Source organism: Marmota monax, unplaced genomic scaffold (assembly GCF_021218885.2).
Source record: "Marmota monax isolate L192 unplaced genomic scaffold, Marmota_monax_Labrador192_F-V1.1 WCK01_AAM20220418_F8-fsc00030, whole genome shotgun sequence".
NCBI lineage: Eukaryota > Metazoa > Chordata > Mammalia > Rodentia > Sciuridae > Marmota > Marmota monax.
The window spans coordinates 13,965,494-13,982,681 of NW_026691988.1; the positions used below are offsets into that span (position 1 = coordinate 13,965,494).

The window sequence follows — 17,188 nt, forward strand, 5'->3', positions numbered from 1 at the left end:
GACACTCGGAGCCCGCCTACCCCTTCCCGGGACGCCTAGAGGGCGCCCCCGGCCGGGTCTCCCGGGCCCCGCGAAAGCCGGAGCAGAATGACGAAGGTGACGGAAGAGATGACGCCACGCCGCCTGCCTGGCCGCAGCCGGCCACCGGGAGCGCCCACAAACAGCACCCCGCCCGCGCAGGTCGCCAGGGCGCTCGCGGCCGCGCCGGTCCCGCGGGGCACGCGCCCAGCCGCAGCCCCCGCCCCGCGTCACGCCGCGTCCGGGTCCGGGTTCCCACGGCGGTAGCCCCCGTGCGCCTGGCGCCGCCCGCGCGCCCTCCGCGCCGCCCGTCCCGCCCAGGCCTCTCGCGAACATGGCGCTTGTCCCCTGCCAGGTGCTGCGGGTGGCGATCCTGCTGTCCTATTGCTCTATCCTGTGCAATTACAAGGCCATCGAAATGCCCTCGCATCAAACCTACGGAGGGAGCTGGAAATTTCTGACGTTCATTGATCTGGTAAGGCCGTCCCCTCCCCCCAACCGCCCGCCCTGCGCCGGGTGCCCCGTGTGCGTTTCGGGGGCGCCAGCACCTGCGCGCCAGCACCTGCGCGCCTTCCCCTGTGCTCGCGTCTTCCCAGTGACGCTTCCCAGCGTCTGAAGGCCTGGCTGCCCCCGCTGTGGCACTTTCGAAACCACCCACCGTTACCTGGTAGCTGGGGACGAATGGAGGTGGGGCGCGGCCAGGCGGTGGGCTATTGGAGAGGGACACAGACCTGCTTCTAAGAGGTGACATGAGAAGATTCATCATCTACCCAAAGCATCCGACGACCTTGATCACGAGTGGCCTCAGTCGCATTTGCCCTCAAGGTGCTTTCTAGAGCAACCGCCATCTCCATTGGATAAATTTGCAGCATCGAAGGAAACTGGGTATTGTCTAGTTACTTGAAGCTTCGTGTGAAAGCGCCCAAATCCCTCTTCTATGACAGATGAAGCACCTAATAAACTTAACTTGTTTGCATCTGTTTTTTTTTTTTTGCCCATTGTCAATAGTTTCCTTGCAACCTTTGCCCCAGAAACATCAAGGGAGAGAGATTTTCAAAGTGTATTCCTACTGTGGCTGTGCACTGCTCTTGGTCTCCTCTGGTATAAGTTTGCAGTGTTTGCATAAGCAGGTCCTCTGTTGGCACCACATGATACTCTTAACAGGTATAGGTTATTATTATTTTAAAGGTTGTCTATTTCTGGCACTAAAAGGGCTTCCACAGGGACACAGGGTGGACTTTGGAACTTCTGGGCCAAAGGTAACTAAGATCAGGACACACACACACAGGCACACACACACAAAGACTATCAAGCATGGGCAGAGGATTAAAACAAAAGCAGTAGAGTTCTAAAGGACTCAGAGAAAATGCAGAACCAGCTGCTGGAATTCTGGAACTGTCTGTTCAAGATTTACACAAGGTTGGCCACACACCACAGCTATCATCACTTTGATTGAACCTTCATTTTGATAAAGAGAACTTGATACTTACTTTAAGGTCTTTCCAAAGGTTCAGTATGCCTCAAAAAAAAAAAAAAAAAGCCATTAGAGGCTTTAGAATACCACCTTATTTTGCAATATATTTCAGTGAGCAATTTAAATTCTTTTCCCCAGCAATCCTAGGCACACATGGAGTGCTCCAAGTTTTCATTTTCAAATCTTCCACTTTCAACTCTTTCTTGAAACTAATCTTGAAACTAATCTTCCTCTGAGCATGTGAATTTCTTTCCAATAGCCTTTCTTCCTCTCCATTCATCCAGGTGAGGAGCAAATGCCAAGGCTGTGTCTCTTATTTTTTCTGAATGTTTCTTTTAGCATTCAGAAAATATGTGACTGTCACCAGGACTATCTTCATATCTGATCGAAAACCAATTGGAGTTGTTTTGATAGAAATACTCATTGGATTGAGTAGCATATCAATAAGAATTGGCTTCACCAATTATGTTATGCAAAAATTTTGCATAGATTGAATGAGTTATCTCTATATCCCTAAGGTTCTGGTAAATATGTGTAAAAGACACAAGTACCATATACAGAGCACCAGAAATCATGTCCCTTCTTCAAGTATTTAATCTTAAGTTAAAGATGTTTAGATGTATTTAAAAATACACACATAGATGTTCAGAATTCTTTTAAGGGCCTAGGTGAACAAAACTCCTTATCCCATTCCTAAGTCAGATCTTTTCTTAGAACGGGCCCATTTGAGTGTTGCTAAGGAGCGAGCCATAGATTCTTCAAACAGTGCGCAGCCCTGCCCTTGCCTTAGATGCTATTTTGCGGGGAACAAGTGAATGGATCAGTGGTGAGAGGGGTGGAAATTGAGTGTGTTGGTTACCCCAAGAGAGAGGACTGCTTTCTCACAATGGCATCGCTTCTAATGTGTTAGAAAACAAGGCTCACAAGAAACAATACACCTCCTGTAACCTTCATGTCATATGAAATGGTAGTAGAGTCAGTCTGATGTGCCGTCATGCAGTTTCTATTTTAACATTTGGTGATTGGACTTGCCTATTTTAAACATCAGTAATCTCAAAACTATACTTTTGTTTTCTATTCCAGTATGTAGACCATAGATTCAAACATAAAACTTGTACTTTTGTATTTATATTTGGCCCTGTGTGTGTATAGGGCCTTTAGCCAACCCTTCAAAATCTTTACACTTTGTGGCTCCTGATTGAAATACAATAATTATACTTAGTCAAGAGTTCCTGTGAGAAAGTATGTCTGGAATATATTTGTAAAAGCTCACATGCAAAGTGTTACTCTTTTTATTAGAGATTTCAAGTCCTTAGAGCTTAAGCATCATACAGCTGTTAAAACAGCCATCTTGTCAGTCTGCCATGATGGCATGAAAAGATGAGGCTACTAAAATGTACCTGTTTAATTTTACATTTTTTGTGTGCTTAAGAAGACACTGAATGAACTTTATTTCCTAGTGCCTTTGACAATTTTAATGATTCTAAGCTTATTGGAGCAATTTGGAAGAGGGTTTGGCTTCTCAGAATTTTAATAAGAAGGCTCTTTTTCTGGCCAACCTGGTTGCAGAGTCACAGTTGAATTCCATGTTCTATGGCATCAGTTTACTCTAATGGGAGTCGGGAAATGTGGACTAATGTCTCCAGGTGCAGATGGTTCCATGGTAGTGGCCTCTAGCTGTATTCGCATTGCTCTTTGGGTATGAAAGTCATTCTAATAGCATCAGAGCTCATGGTCAAAAACTGGAAAGCACGTTGTTATTACCAGTAATCGCATGCTATTATGGCCCAAGAGCTTCTTTTCCTAGTATTGAACGATTGTAAAAGAACCTAATCATTTTTGGAAAGTTCAAGTTTGTAAATGGAAAAAGAAACACTGTCTTGGTTTGGTAGGCAGAATTATGGGTCCCCAAAGATTTCAACATCCTCATGCCCAGAACCTGTGAATATGTTATATTGTATAGCAAAGGGAATGACGATTGCTGATCAACTGACCTTAAAATAGGGGGATTATTCTGGAATATCTAGCTGGGCCCAATGTTATGGCTTTGGTTCTTTTGGAATGATTCTTATTCTCAAAGAGTGATGAAAATACAATCAGAATGGACACTACCACAGAATCTTGAGGGTCCTTAGAAATGGAATGAGGAAACAGAAGAGTCATTTGAAAGAAGATATGACTGAGGAGGAAAGTCACAAATAGATCATCAACATTGCTGGTGTTGAATGGAAGAGGGGTCATGAGCCAAGGAGTGTGAAAGGCATTTAGAAGCTGAGAATAAGGAAAATGGATTTTCCTCTGGAGTTTCTGGAAGGAACACAGCCCTGAGTTTTAACCCAATAAAACCAGTTTTGGACTTTCTGACCTCAGGAATTGTGAAACAATTACTTGTGTTGTTTAAGCCACTAAACTAATAGTAACTTGTTATAGGAGCAATAGAAAACTCATACATTTGGCTTTAAAGCTTCTGACCTGGAAAAAAAAATCTAACTTTTTTTTTTTTTAATTATGCGAAACAAAATACTCTACTAGTCCTTGTATATTAAATAACTGGCTAATTTTATCTTTAACCAAAACGTAGGTTTTTACCTTTTTTACCCATGAAACTCTGTGGAGAAGACATGCATGTAATGTGCACAGTGTGAGAATTTATAGACTGAACAACATTGGAAAATGTTAGGCTTTTTCTCTTTGTTTTTAAATATATTTTTTAATATTTATTTTTTAGTTGTAGTTGGACACAATACCTGTATTTATTTTTATGTGGTGCTGAGGATCAGACTCTGGGCCTTGCACATGCTAGGCAATCAATTTACCGCTGAGCCACAACCCCAGCCCTAGGCATTTTCTTAACTGTGAATTATTTCAGAAACTATTGTTTGCAAGATGCCAGGCCAAGGCTAAGGGAAGGAATCCTCTTAACTGGAAATAATCTGGAAAAAAACCGAAAATTTAAACAAACTGATGTTCCAGTATTTCCTTAATAAATATCACAACTGATGAATTTTCTTCAAATGATGGAGACTTGTTCCCTTATTCCTTGCTGTGATCCTTCTCATAGATGCTGCCAAAGACAATAAAAAAGAAGAATCAAAATAAAACCAGCAATAAATAAATGAAAAAGGCAGCTGTAATTTGAAGCTTCACCCTAGTACTTGGGGTATATGGGAATTTTCCCTTTCCAGATTTTTTAATGAGCATTATTTTCTTGTCTCCTCCCAAAATATTAAAAATAATAGGAATTTTAAACAGCATATCAACCAGAACTTTATTTGGATGTATATGGTAAATTGCCTAACAAATAAGTCAGAACCAACTTCTTTGAAAAACATTAACTGGGAGTTTGCTATTAAAAATTAAATAATGATATTGGGTTTGAGAGTTGGATTTTTAAAGATTGGAACAGAGATCTGGCTATCTCTTTTGCTCTGTTTTATGGTACTTACTGTTTATGATCCTCATTATTCCTCCTGTACTGGACTTTTCATTCATGCATTGGCAGTATATTGTTGCCAGGATGCTGCCTACTCAAAGGGTGGACTGAGACCCACATGAGTCGCTTTCTCTGGGAGCTGGCTTCACCCCACATCTTCTGAGTCAGTATTTGCATTTTACTGAGCTTATCAGGTGATTTCCATTGCACATTTTGGTTTGATAAAAGCCACTCTAGGAATTTTGTAATTTAATGTGGGATAGCTGTAGGGCCCAGCCTTCACGTAGGAATTCTGCCTACTTTCAAAACATATTTAAGGTGGCTTTCACTATGACATAATTAAACACATGTAAAAACTTACAACTTGAAAATGAAAGAAAAAAATAGAAACAGGCACAGAGATGGGTAGGTATTACAATTGAGAAACGAATTAAATAAGCTTTAGGGCAGCCAATGCAAAAATGAAGAAATTGTTTGATAGTCCCTAGCTTTGGAATAAAGGACGCATACCAATTTATCAGGAAAAAGACAGTTTCTTTCCACATATTAACTTTTCAAGGTTATTTATCACTCAGATCCTCATATAACAGACATCAGGTAGCATGATAGATAATTCCTTAAATTACTTTTTTGGCAGAATGTACAGGAATGTCATTATAGTTGATGTTTCTTTTATTGTAATTTTATGAAAGCCAAACACATTTGGCAGGGTGAAAGAATTTCTGGAGAAGTTAAAGGTAATATAATCTAGGTACATTGTTGTTTTTGTTATCAAAATCCATATTGCAAAAGAATAGGAAAACCACAGAAGGAACAGGATAAATAAGGGCTCTGATGCGGAAGAGATTGTGCTGTTCAAAGCAGGAAATGGTCAAGTATACCTGGTTGATACATTTTTTGCTTTAAGGCTCATGAGAAATTTTGACATTTGGAAAAATGTTGAAATGGCAGAGTGAACTGCATAAGTATACAGAATTTTGCAATTGAGTTAGCCTTATATTTACTTACCTACTTATCATAAAAGACAGTCTTGACTGTAGTTCATGACTTAATTTAAATCGGAAACAAAATATCTTGAGAAGAGCTTTTGCATGTTATTATCTAACTATGGTGTTTAGCCAGTGAAAAGCACAGAATGCCATGTAAAGGCCAGAAGCTCATGAACAAAATTAGGTGGGATTTTGTTGTTGTTGTTTTTCACTTTTCCTTTTTGGGGGTTGAATCTGCACATTTTACTTCAGTAGGCTCAGACCATAATGTGCACATAAGCATAAAGCGTCAAATCATGTTTTTTCCTAACCTGGAAAGTAATCCTGAGATTAATCCTTTGCAGAGAATCCTCCTTACCTTTGTGCAAATGTTGCTTTTGGATCAAACATAAAACAGGGGCCTGGTTTTGTCAGAGTTGGGGAAGTGGTTGGTGGTAGATTTACCCATTCCCTCTCTTAGTTGCAAATGTTATTGAAATTACAGAAAGTCATCTGACCACTGGTTGAGGTCACTTCTTTTCTCATCCTCACCATTCCCCCATGCCTGGTATAACATTTAGCAAAATTGGTAGCTGCTCTTGAGGGTTTTCATTTGTTTTTCTATGTTCCCATGAATTGTCACATGTTTCTGTGGAAGCATGAACAATAGTACAATTTTCCACATTGAATCAGATGTTCCTTTGATCCAAGCATGCTTGGAAAAGTCTTACTGCTCAGGAGTCCATAATACCACTGCTTTCTTTGGTGTAGCCTGTGGCTGTGAAGTTGAAGGACTCATTTCTCACCTGCACCGTAGTCCTGTACCAGTGCAGTGGGGACTAAACTATCTTTGAAAATGACACACTCCTTGATTAGCTTCTTGGGGGAGTGGAATAAGATGCAGGAGGGAGGCATGGAATTATAAGATGTCAGACAATGTGCCTGCCCCTTCATGTTGACTTATGTCAGCTCTCTAAGATTGCATTATAATTTGAAATTTTCAATTTCAAAAGCAATGCATATAGAGACTATAGAGAATTTGTACATTTTTTGCCTCACTTTGGCACCACAAAAAAAAAAAGAGAAAGAAAATTTATTATACATACGAATTTATGTGAAATCATAGGGAAGAAAATACATTACATCTTAAATTCTGCCTAATTTCCTTGCATTTTAGTATTTTAGTGCTTCAAGGTGGTATTTACATACACAGAAACAGTCATACTACAGATATATATGCATATATGTGTGTACATTTATATGTTGTCATATTTCAGGAAAAAAGTCATATAATTTTAAGAAATTACAGCTATCAGATATCAATGTTAGTATTTGATATTTTTCTTTTCAATCATATATGTACTTTAAGAAGAAAGTTCAAAGTATACACATGGTTTTTAAAAATTGGTTTTTAATTCACATACTTCAAAATTCTTGTTGGTGCAAGCTCTGTAAGTTTTCACAGAATTGTGTGGCTACAATTAACCACCTAAAAGCATTCCTTCATGTGTGCTGGCCTCTTTATAGTCAAACCCTCCCTTGACTCTTACCAACTGCAGATTTGTTTTCTAGAAAAAATATATAAGGCCTACAGCATGTCTGTGAGTCTGTCTGTGTCCTTCACTTAGCACAATGCATTTCAGATTCATTCACATCCTGCAAATAAATAATTTGTCCCATTTGTTTGCTGAGTGGTATTCCGGGGTGCCACAGCTTGTTTATCTATCCATAAGTTGAAGTATATTTAAATTTTTCAGTTGCTCTGTGTCCTTTTCAATGTAGGTTTTTCTCTGTTTTAGCTGTTCTAAAAGGTGTCCGCCTGGTGATATATTGTCTTGATTTTAATTTGTGCTTCTCTCCTGACTAATAATATTAAACTATATTTTCCTATGCATTTTTATCCTCTCTCTGTGTGCCTGTGTGTATGTGTGTGTGTGTGTGTGTGTGTGATTGTTAAAGAGTGTGTGCAAGCTGGGTGCAGTTGTGTGCTCACTTATAATCACTTATATTTTCCTATGCATTTTTATCCTCTCTCTGTGTGCCTGTGTGTATGTGTGTGTGTGTGTGTGTGTGGTTGTTAAAGAGTGTGTGCAATCTGGGTGTAGTTGTGTGCTCAGTTATAATTGCAGTGACTTAGGACGCTGAGCCAGGAGGATCACAAGTTTAAGGCCAGCTTCAGCAATGTAGTAAGACACTGTCTCAAAAAAATTAAAAGGACTGAGAAAGTAGTTCAGGTAAAGTGCTCCTGTTTTCAATCTCTGGTACCAACCAACAAACAAATAAAAACAAAACAAAGCAAAACAAAACACACACACACACACACACACAAATACACACAGATAAAGAAAGAAAAATGATGGATTCAAATCTTTGCCTATTAAAAAATTGATTTTTTTATTATTAAGCTTTGAGCAATTTTATGTATGCCAAAAAAAATAGTACTTTGTCAAATATGTGATTTGCAAATATTTTCTCCCTGTCTGTGGCTTATCTTTTAATTTTATTAGTAATATCTTTGGCAGAGCAAAAGTTTATCATTTTGATGACATCCAAAGCTATTATTATTATTATTATTATTGGTATTGCGGATTGAACCCAGAGGCACTTAATCACTGAGCCACATCCCTAGCCCTTTTTTTCTTCTATTAGAAATAGGGTCTCACTGAGTTTCCTGGAGCCTCGCTAAAATGCTGAGGCTGGCTTTGAACTTGCGATTCTTATGCCTCAGCCTTCCAAGCCACTGAAATTATAGGTGTGCACCACTGAGCCCAGCTGGAACCTGTTTTTGATGTATCTAAGAACTCTTTGCCTAAAATAAAGTCACAAAGATCCACCCCGCCTTTTTCTTTCTAGAAGTTTTATAGTTTGAGTCTTTCTTTTCCTTTTTTTTTTTTTTTTGTTATATGATGTGCAATCGTTCCAACAGCATTTCTTGAAGAGATTTTCCTTTCACCTTTGATTGGCTTTTGATTCCTAAGTCATGCTATGTATATATGTAATTCTGAACTCTGTTCTCTGCCAGTGAAGTATCTTTGTCCTTAGGTGTCACACTGTCTTGACTGTTGTAGTGTTATAGTATGTCTTGAAAGCAAGTAGTGCGTTAAGTTCTCCAACTTGGTTCTTTTTCAAAGATTGTTCAGACTATTCTAATTACTTTGTTTTCCTGTCTAAATTTTTAAATGATTTTTTAAATATCTGCACACAGTCCCACTGTTTTCTTTAGCATTATGTCACTGAATCTAAATAACAATCTAGGGAACATTGACATCTTAATATTTATTTTTCTGATTCATGAACACGAGATATGTATCTTAAGTTAGATTTCTGATTTAATTTCTTTGGGGTTTGGGGTTGTGGCTCAGTGGTAGAGCACTTGGACTGGCACATGTGAGGCACTGGGTTCGATCTTCAGCACTACATAAAAGAATAAATAAAATAAAGGTGTTTTGTGTCCATCTACAACTAAAATAAATAAATACATTTCTTTCTTTGGTGTTTTGTAGTTTTCGACATATTGCTCGTATACCTATTTTGCTGGGTTTATACTTATTTTATTTTTATTAGTGTTGTTGTGAATGGTATTTTAAATTATTTTTATTAATCCTTTTATATTTAATTGACATTTTATTTGAGGTAATTGTAGAGTCACATGAGTTGTGAGAAATACAGAGACACCAGTGTATTGCCTTTACACAGTTTCCCCTAATGGTCACATCTTATAAAACTGTTGTATATTATTAGAATCAGGAGATTGATATTGAAACAGTCAAGATATAGAAACTTACAGTCATAGTCTTTTTATGACCATACCTATCTTTTACCTCCACTTCATCCCTGAACCAGACAACCAATGATTTGTTCTTTTTATGATTTTGTCATTCCAGGAATGTTACATAAATTCAATCATAGAAATCTGGCTTTTGGGGATTGCCTTTTTTTCACTTACTATAATTCCCTGGAAAGTCATCCAAGTTATCACGTCTATTGGTAGTTTCTTTTCATTGCCAAGTAATATTTCATGGTTGTGGCTACACCACAGTTCATTTAACTATTTGTGCATTAAAAGACATCTGGATTGTTTCTGGTTTGGTGCTATTAAATAAAGCTTCTGTGAACATTTATGCTTAGATTTTTATATGAGCTTAAGTTTTCATTTCTTTGGCATAAATATCCAAGAGGACAGTTGCTGGATTGTATGGTAGTTGCAATTTTAGTTTAAAAGAAGCTACCAAACTCTTGCCCAGAATGGCAGTACCATTTCACATCTTCACCAAATGTGTGTGAATGATAGTTTCTCCCCATTCTTGCCAGATGTTGTCAATATTGTACATTTTAGCCATTTTGATTGGTGTTTGATTGGAGTGATTTCAGATTGTGGTTATAATTTGCATTTCATATTTTTCTTGTGCATATTGGTTATCTGTATATCCTCCTTAGTGAAGCAAATAATACTGTTTTGTTAAATTTTACTTTCTGGTTTTTTATTGTTAGCATTTAGAGATATATTTGATTTTTGCATGTTGCCTTTATGTCCTCTGATTTTGTTAAACCCACTTATTAGTTCTAGGAACTCTGTGGTGGATCCCATGGGAGTTTTAAAAATAATGTAGATAATCATGTTATCTGTTAATAGAGACATTTTACTTTTTCCTTTCTAATCAGCATAGCTTTTATTCCTTTTTCATGTTTTATTGCATTGGCTAAGACTGTCTGTATACTGTTAAATAGAAGAGATGAGAGCAGATATCTTTACCTTGTTTCTTCCTTGGGAAAAACATTTAGTCTTTTGCCCGTAATTATGGGGTTACATTGAGTTTTTTTTTTCCTGACATTTATCAGTTTAAATTTCCTTCCATTCCTAGTTTTCTGAAAATTTTCTTTTTAATATTAATAGATATTGAATTTTGTCATGTAGTTTAACTATATCTACTGATATTTACATATGGTTTTTATTGTTTTTTTCTGTTAATATGGTGAATTATATTACTTGATTTTTACTTATTGAACTGGTCTTGTGTTCCTGGAGTAAATGCCACTTAATTGTGAAGTATTGTCCTCTTTATATATACCACATTTGATTTGCTAATAATTTTGAGCTATTTTTAATCTCTTTTCTTGAGAAATATTCATTACTTTTTAAAAAATCTTTGTCTAGCTTCAATATTAGATTATGCTGGCCTCATTCCTCTATAGTGCTCTGGAAAAGATTAAGTAGAAATAGTATTGCTTCTTTGTGAAATATTTGGTAGAATTTACTACTGAAAATCACTGGAATTTTTTTTTGTTGTTGAAAAGTTTCATTTGCAAATTTAGTTTGGTTGATTTCAAGGCCTAGAACTGTTAAGGTTATTAGTTGTTTTTTAAATTGATATTTGATAGTTTGTCTTTCACAGAATTGTTCCATTCCACCTTTTAGTATTCTCATCTTTCTTTTACTGTTCATAGGGTTTGTAGTCATAACCACACTTCAGATGTGAATTGGTAATATGTATCTTATTTTTGTTTTCTTCATCTGTTTGGTTAGTGTTTCTCAATATTTATTGTTTTATTTTTTCTCCGATGAGTAGCTTTTTTCCTATTTTTATTCCATTTTCAATTTCATTGATTTCTGTTTTTACCTGCCTATCATGTTGAATATTCCATGTGTACTTGGCATGTGTATTCTGCTGTTACTGAGTGGAGTGTTCCTTAAATGTCGATTACATAGTTTGTTAGTACTATGGCTCAGGTGTTCTATATCCTTGTTGATTTATTGTCTGTTTTCTCTGATTAACTGAGAAAGGAGAATTAAACTGTGTAAGTATAATTATGTGTTTGTCTATTTCACATTTCAGTTCTATCAGGTTTTTGTTTGTTTGCTTCTTTTCTGTTTGTTTTAGTTTTAGGTTTTAACACAGGATCTTGCTAAGTTGCAGAGGCTGACCTTGAACTTGTGATCCTCCTGCCTCAGCCTACCAAACGGCTGGGTTGTAGACATGTGTCACTGGGCCCAACTCTATCAGTTTTTGTATTATGTAATTTGGAGCATGGAACAATGTTAAGTGCATACACATGTAGGAATAATGTGTATCATGGTGAATTGACTCTTTTGTCATTACCAATTTGATTCTGTTTTCCTTGGTGATTTTCCTCATCTGATATTAATAAACCTATGGTTGAATGTAGGCTTGTCATTTTAGTATTTGTTATTCTTTTTGTTTTTCTTTTCCTATTTTCTGCCTTCATTTGGATTATTTGAATATTTTTATCACGCTGCATTTCATTTTAATTTATCTGTTGGCTATTCAAATATATATCTCTCCTATTATTTTATTTATTTATTTGGGGGTCTTGTGCATACTAAAAATATATGCTCTGCCTCTGAGCTATATCCTCAGTGTTGTATTATTTTAATTATTGCTCCAGAGGTTACTATATACAAACTTAGCTTTACATAATCTAATTAAAGCAACTAGTTTTGTACTTCAAGTAAAACATGCAAGACTTGTCACTTTACCCTTCCCACTTTTTGAGATAGTTATCATATTGAGTGCATTTATATAACTCCATAGATCATAGTATAATTTTTGCTAGTTACAGTAAAATATTTTAAGGAAGTTAATAGAGTAAAATAGTCTATTAAATTTACTCAAATACTTACCATTTATATTGTTCTTTCTTCAGTTCTTATATCCACATTTACCTTTGGTATTATTTTCCATCAGACTGATAATTTACATTTAGCATTTTACTAAGAAGTATACTGGCTATAGATTCTCTGAGTTTTCCTTCAGTTTCGTCTTCATTGAAGGATATTTTTGCTGGGTATAAAATTCTGGTAACAGTTCTTTTCTTTCACCACTTGAAAGATCATGTGCTATTGTCATCTGGCCTACATGATTTTGGATGACAAATTTGTAGAAGTTCAACATGTTGCTTCCTTGAATATAATATGTTTTTTTCTCTTGTTGCCTTTAATATTTTCCTTATTATTTTTGGTGCTCACCAGTGTGATTACATGTCTGGGTATGATTTTATGAGTTTATCTTGATAGGGGTTTGCTGAGCTTCTTGAATATGTAGTCTATGAGTTTCACCCATTTGAGAAGTTTACAGCCATTATTTGTTTAGGTATTCTTTCTGTAACTACTTCTTTTTTTTAAAAAAAATTTTAGTTGTAGATGGACACAATATCTTATTTATTTTTATGTGAAGCTGAAGATCGAACCCTGTGCCTCACATGTGCTTGGCAAGGGCTCTACCACTGAGCCTCAATCCCAGCCCCTGTAACTATTTCTTTTGTCTCTTCTTCGGGGACTCTGTTGATATGAATGTCAGATCTCTTTATTTTTATTCTTGAGGATTCATTCCTTTTTTTAGTCTTTTTCCCCCCCTCTGTTTTTGGGTTGTATATTTTCTACCCATCTTTCTTGAAGTTCACTGACACTTACCTCTGTCATCCACTTTCTGCATGGAGCCCACCCAGTGAATTTTTAAAATTTTGGATATTATATGTTTCATTTCTAAACCGTCCACTTGATTCCTTTTTACAGTTACTATTTTCCCAAGATAAATTTCTGTTGTTCATTCATTTGCACAGTTACCTTTATGGAGGATTGTTGAAGAGCTGCCTTAAAGTCCCTGTCTAGTAATTCCAATATCTGGGCCATCTTGGAATTGACATCTATTAATGACCTTTTTCTTTTCTTAATGTTGGTCTGATTTTCCTGGCTCTTTGTCAAGTTATTTGGGCTTATACCCAGAGCATTTTGGATGTTACATTGTGAGATTCTGGGTTCTTTTAAAACCTTATAGAGAGTACTGATTCTTGTCTGTCATAGCAGGCTGTCAACCTGTTTAGGTTCAGATCTCATGTTCTATAGCTCACGGATGTTCTGGTGCCAGCAGAGATTTCAAAGATTTTGGTAGCTTTTTGTTTCGGACTGTGGCTTGCTGCACTCAGGAATTACTCTGGGACGTCAGCAGTGGCTTATGTGGTATTTCAGGTCTTGAGGCTTCTACAATACTTGATTAGGTCTGTTCTGAGTTGCATCCAGGACAGAAGTGCACATGCAGAATTATGCACTGACCCTTTTCAGGTTTTTTTCTGTGATTGTGTCCCCCTCTACAGCTCTCAAATAGCCTTTCTCTTGGTTCCTCTGGTCAGAAGTATGGTGTCCTCTCAGGATTTCAGCTGTCAGGCAGTCCACACATGCTTCAGAGTGAGGCAGTGAGAAGAGAGAGAGAAAACGTGCCCCCCCGCCTTAGGTTTATACAACAGGGCTTTCTTTTTCCTACTTTCTCTGGCCAGAGAGAGACTTTTCTTGGGGTTTTAGTTACCACACTGAGGAGAAAAAAGTGGGGGTGGGGGGGACATGAGCTGTAGCTCTCAGCCGCCTCTTCCCCCATTACCTGGCTGCAGTTTCTGCCTCAGCGCTTGCTCCCGGGTTCCAGGCATCAGTCTGCTCTCAGGTCAGATCTGGGGGAAAAAGAAGAAGAAAACTTCCGGAACCTCCCCCTTATGGGCCTTGATTCATTTTTACTTTTGTTCCCTATCTGCCCGCCCTTGTGTGCTTTTCAAAGTCCTCAGGTGGCTGCTTTTTGTATTCCGTTCAGAGTTTTTAGTGATTAGTGAGACTGACAGGGGCCAACTCACTCCATTGATGATGGCACAGAAGTAGCCTATATATAGTTTTAATATCTATTTTTTTCCATTTAAAATACTTTATAACAGTTTTCCATGCCATTGTACATTCTTTCATGACATCATTTTAAATTATTGCCTATTCATCAATGGGTATTTCTATTAATTGTTGCAGTGAATATGGAATATATACATAGATCTTTGCATACACTTATGAAGGTTTTCTTAGATAAAATCTTAGAGGTGGAGTAATTATACTAAAGTCTCAAGGGAATGTCTGATCTTTAAATCAATTTTTCATCTTCTCTTATACTTGGAATATTGATTTCTTTGTATTCTGATAACATATGTAGAAGAATAATACCAATAGTCACTCCAGGTGCTTAAGCCTCACAATTTCCTGTCTAGTACATTAACTGAAAAATTTTCGCCATATATTTCATAAATGTAAGTGACTAGCTACCTTTGACTCCATGTTTTTATAACTCAGTGATATTAGGTACATTTGGTTTGGACTCATACTTGAGTCAAATATAAATCTTTAGGTGCCTAGAACATCTTAATTAGTGTAGAATTGAGATGACTGAAGAGAGCAGAGTGGCTTTCTGTGTACAGCAAACATGAATCTGCCTGCATAGTCCATTCCTTATGCATTAAAATTGCCCTTAGCTTAGTCATGAGTGATTCATTAGGCTCAACTTGAAAAATTGGCTCCTGAGCATTCAGGGGTCCAAGGTAAGTGTATTTGCTGTAATACTACACATCCTTTTCTATGTAATTGCACTTGTACATACTTGTTGTTTCAAAAAAAAAAAGACATATGAACATTTTGGAATCCATATAGAATGGGAAAGCAGCCTCTTCTAAAACATTAAAGCGTATTTTATGCCAGAATAAATAACTTCTGTATCAGAGCAGGTCAAGGTAGAGGAGAGAGTTGGCAATTTGAATGAGTGTAGGGAAGGAATCATTTTTATAATGTGGGAAGGATGTAGAGATCACAGCATACAAAAAAACTAGGCTAGAAACTGAGAGCAGGTTACTATGCTAGACCTCCAGCAGAGACCCTTAGTGTTCATCCAGTGTGCAGGATCCCCTGGGGAATGGGAGGTGAGCAAAACATAGACCTCCAACCATCCCTTCTTTCCTCTGTCCAGTCTCCTGTCAGTGTTTCTCATTGGTTAAGCCTAGAAGAAATCAAAGGTAAGGAAGCTGCTTCATGCAGTATGCAAAGATCTACCAAAGAGAATACAGGAAAAATTATTACATTGAAACTTCCTACCACAAATGTGTACAGAAGTCTCTGGCTAACTTGCAGATAATTGTATATGATGAAGCAACATGTTTGTTTCAAAGCATTAATTTATAGTCGGATATATAAAATGATAATTATTAGAATATGAGTTCTTAGCAAATTTTGCTGCCAGTTTATTGGAGAATTATATATAACATATTATTTATCAATTAGTATAATATTATATATCCATTAGGCTTTATAGTATGTGAGGTAAGTGCCAGGGTTCAGGAATCAAACTGAGTTTTAATCCCAACTTTTCCATCCACCAGCTGTCTGAGTCAAATGTATTACCTTCTGAAAGCCCTAATGTTACTATTTTGTTGCTGTTGTTGTTGACTACACAGAAGTAAGAATAGTTCCTACCACATAGGATTGTTGTGAGGATTAAAAGAGGCAAGGTATGTAAATGGTATAACCCAATGCCAATACTTAATATGTATTAAGAACTTAATAAATAAATATTATCTGTTATTCTAATTATTATATGTGTACCTGTGACTAGGCACAAAAACCATGAGTTGATAGGACTGTGGTCATTTTAGGAAGAGACCAATTGCTTAATAGTATTTAGAAGGGATAAAGAATTCAATAATTAAATTAATAGACTATGGAGTAAGATCTCTTAGATAAGTAAATATAGACATAAATATATAGAGATGGATATTTAAAATTTTAGGTATACAATGGAAAGTAGGAAAATTCATAATAATGTCAAAAAGTTGGAATTTATAGTCAATCTTTTTCCAGAATCTAAGAGAATATTTCCATAAAAGCCAGGACTAGAGGAGTCAAGCATGGAATCATGACCCACCCCGCATCTGCTGGTCTAACAATTGAGACGTTGTCCATAAAACTCTTTTCTGTTTCTGACTCACAGTGTCTGGAAAGACTTCTTATTCCAGGGTGCAGACCTGAAAGGCAGCCTGAATTTGTTTGCTTGATGATTAAAGCAGAAAACAGCTGGGTAGGAAACAAGTCTGACAAGAGCTAAGAGAAGTGCATGGCATCCTGGGATTAGACTGTGCCAGATAAAGTGCTGTAGGTGGTTGCTAGCAGGAAGAGCTTGCAGCAGTGTGCTCTGGGATGTCTGGGTTCATTTTTAGGTACAGTCATTAGCTGTCTAAAGGTGTTCACCCAGTGACAGACTGCATATAAGATGTTGTCCTGGAAGAGCTACAGTATCACTCTCCCCTCATGTCTTCACCATGTCTTTTCTATGTTTAGCTATGCTTAAGTAGACAGGTGCTTAATGTTGAGTCATGATTGCCAGCAGAATTCAGTAGTCTAAAAGTGGTAGTGTCAGGGTGTAGTAGGTCACACTATCTAGTTTGTGCAAGTATTCCTGTGGTGTTTGTGCCCTAATGAAATTACCAAAT

The 17,188-nt window shown here is 37.2% G+C and overlaps 1 protein-coding gene across 6 annotated transcripts in view; it reads left to right on the forward strand.

Moving 5' to 3' along the window:
• Nucleotides 1–211: 211 nt before the first annotated feature.
• Aig1 (androgen induced 1) overlaps nt 212–17,188 on the forward strand; it is a 242,959-nt gene continuing 225,982 nt past the window's right edge. For 2 of the 6 annotated variants that reach the window (XM_046450582.2, XM_046450586.2), the window contains exon 1: nt 244–493. In XM_046450582.2, coding sequence (XP_046306538.1) covers nt 353–493 — 141 coding nt within the window. In that variant the 5' untranslated portion in view covers nt 244–352. Of the gene's footprint in view, nt 494–17,188 lie in introns of all 6 variants that reach the window. The other 4 variants (XM_046450594.2, XM_046450581.2, XM_046450576.2 and 1 more) reach the window with 4 other exon arrangements.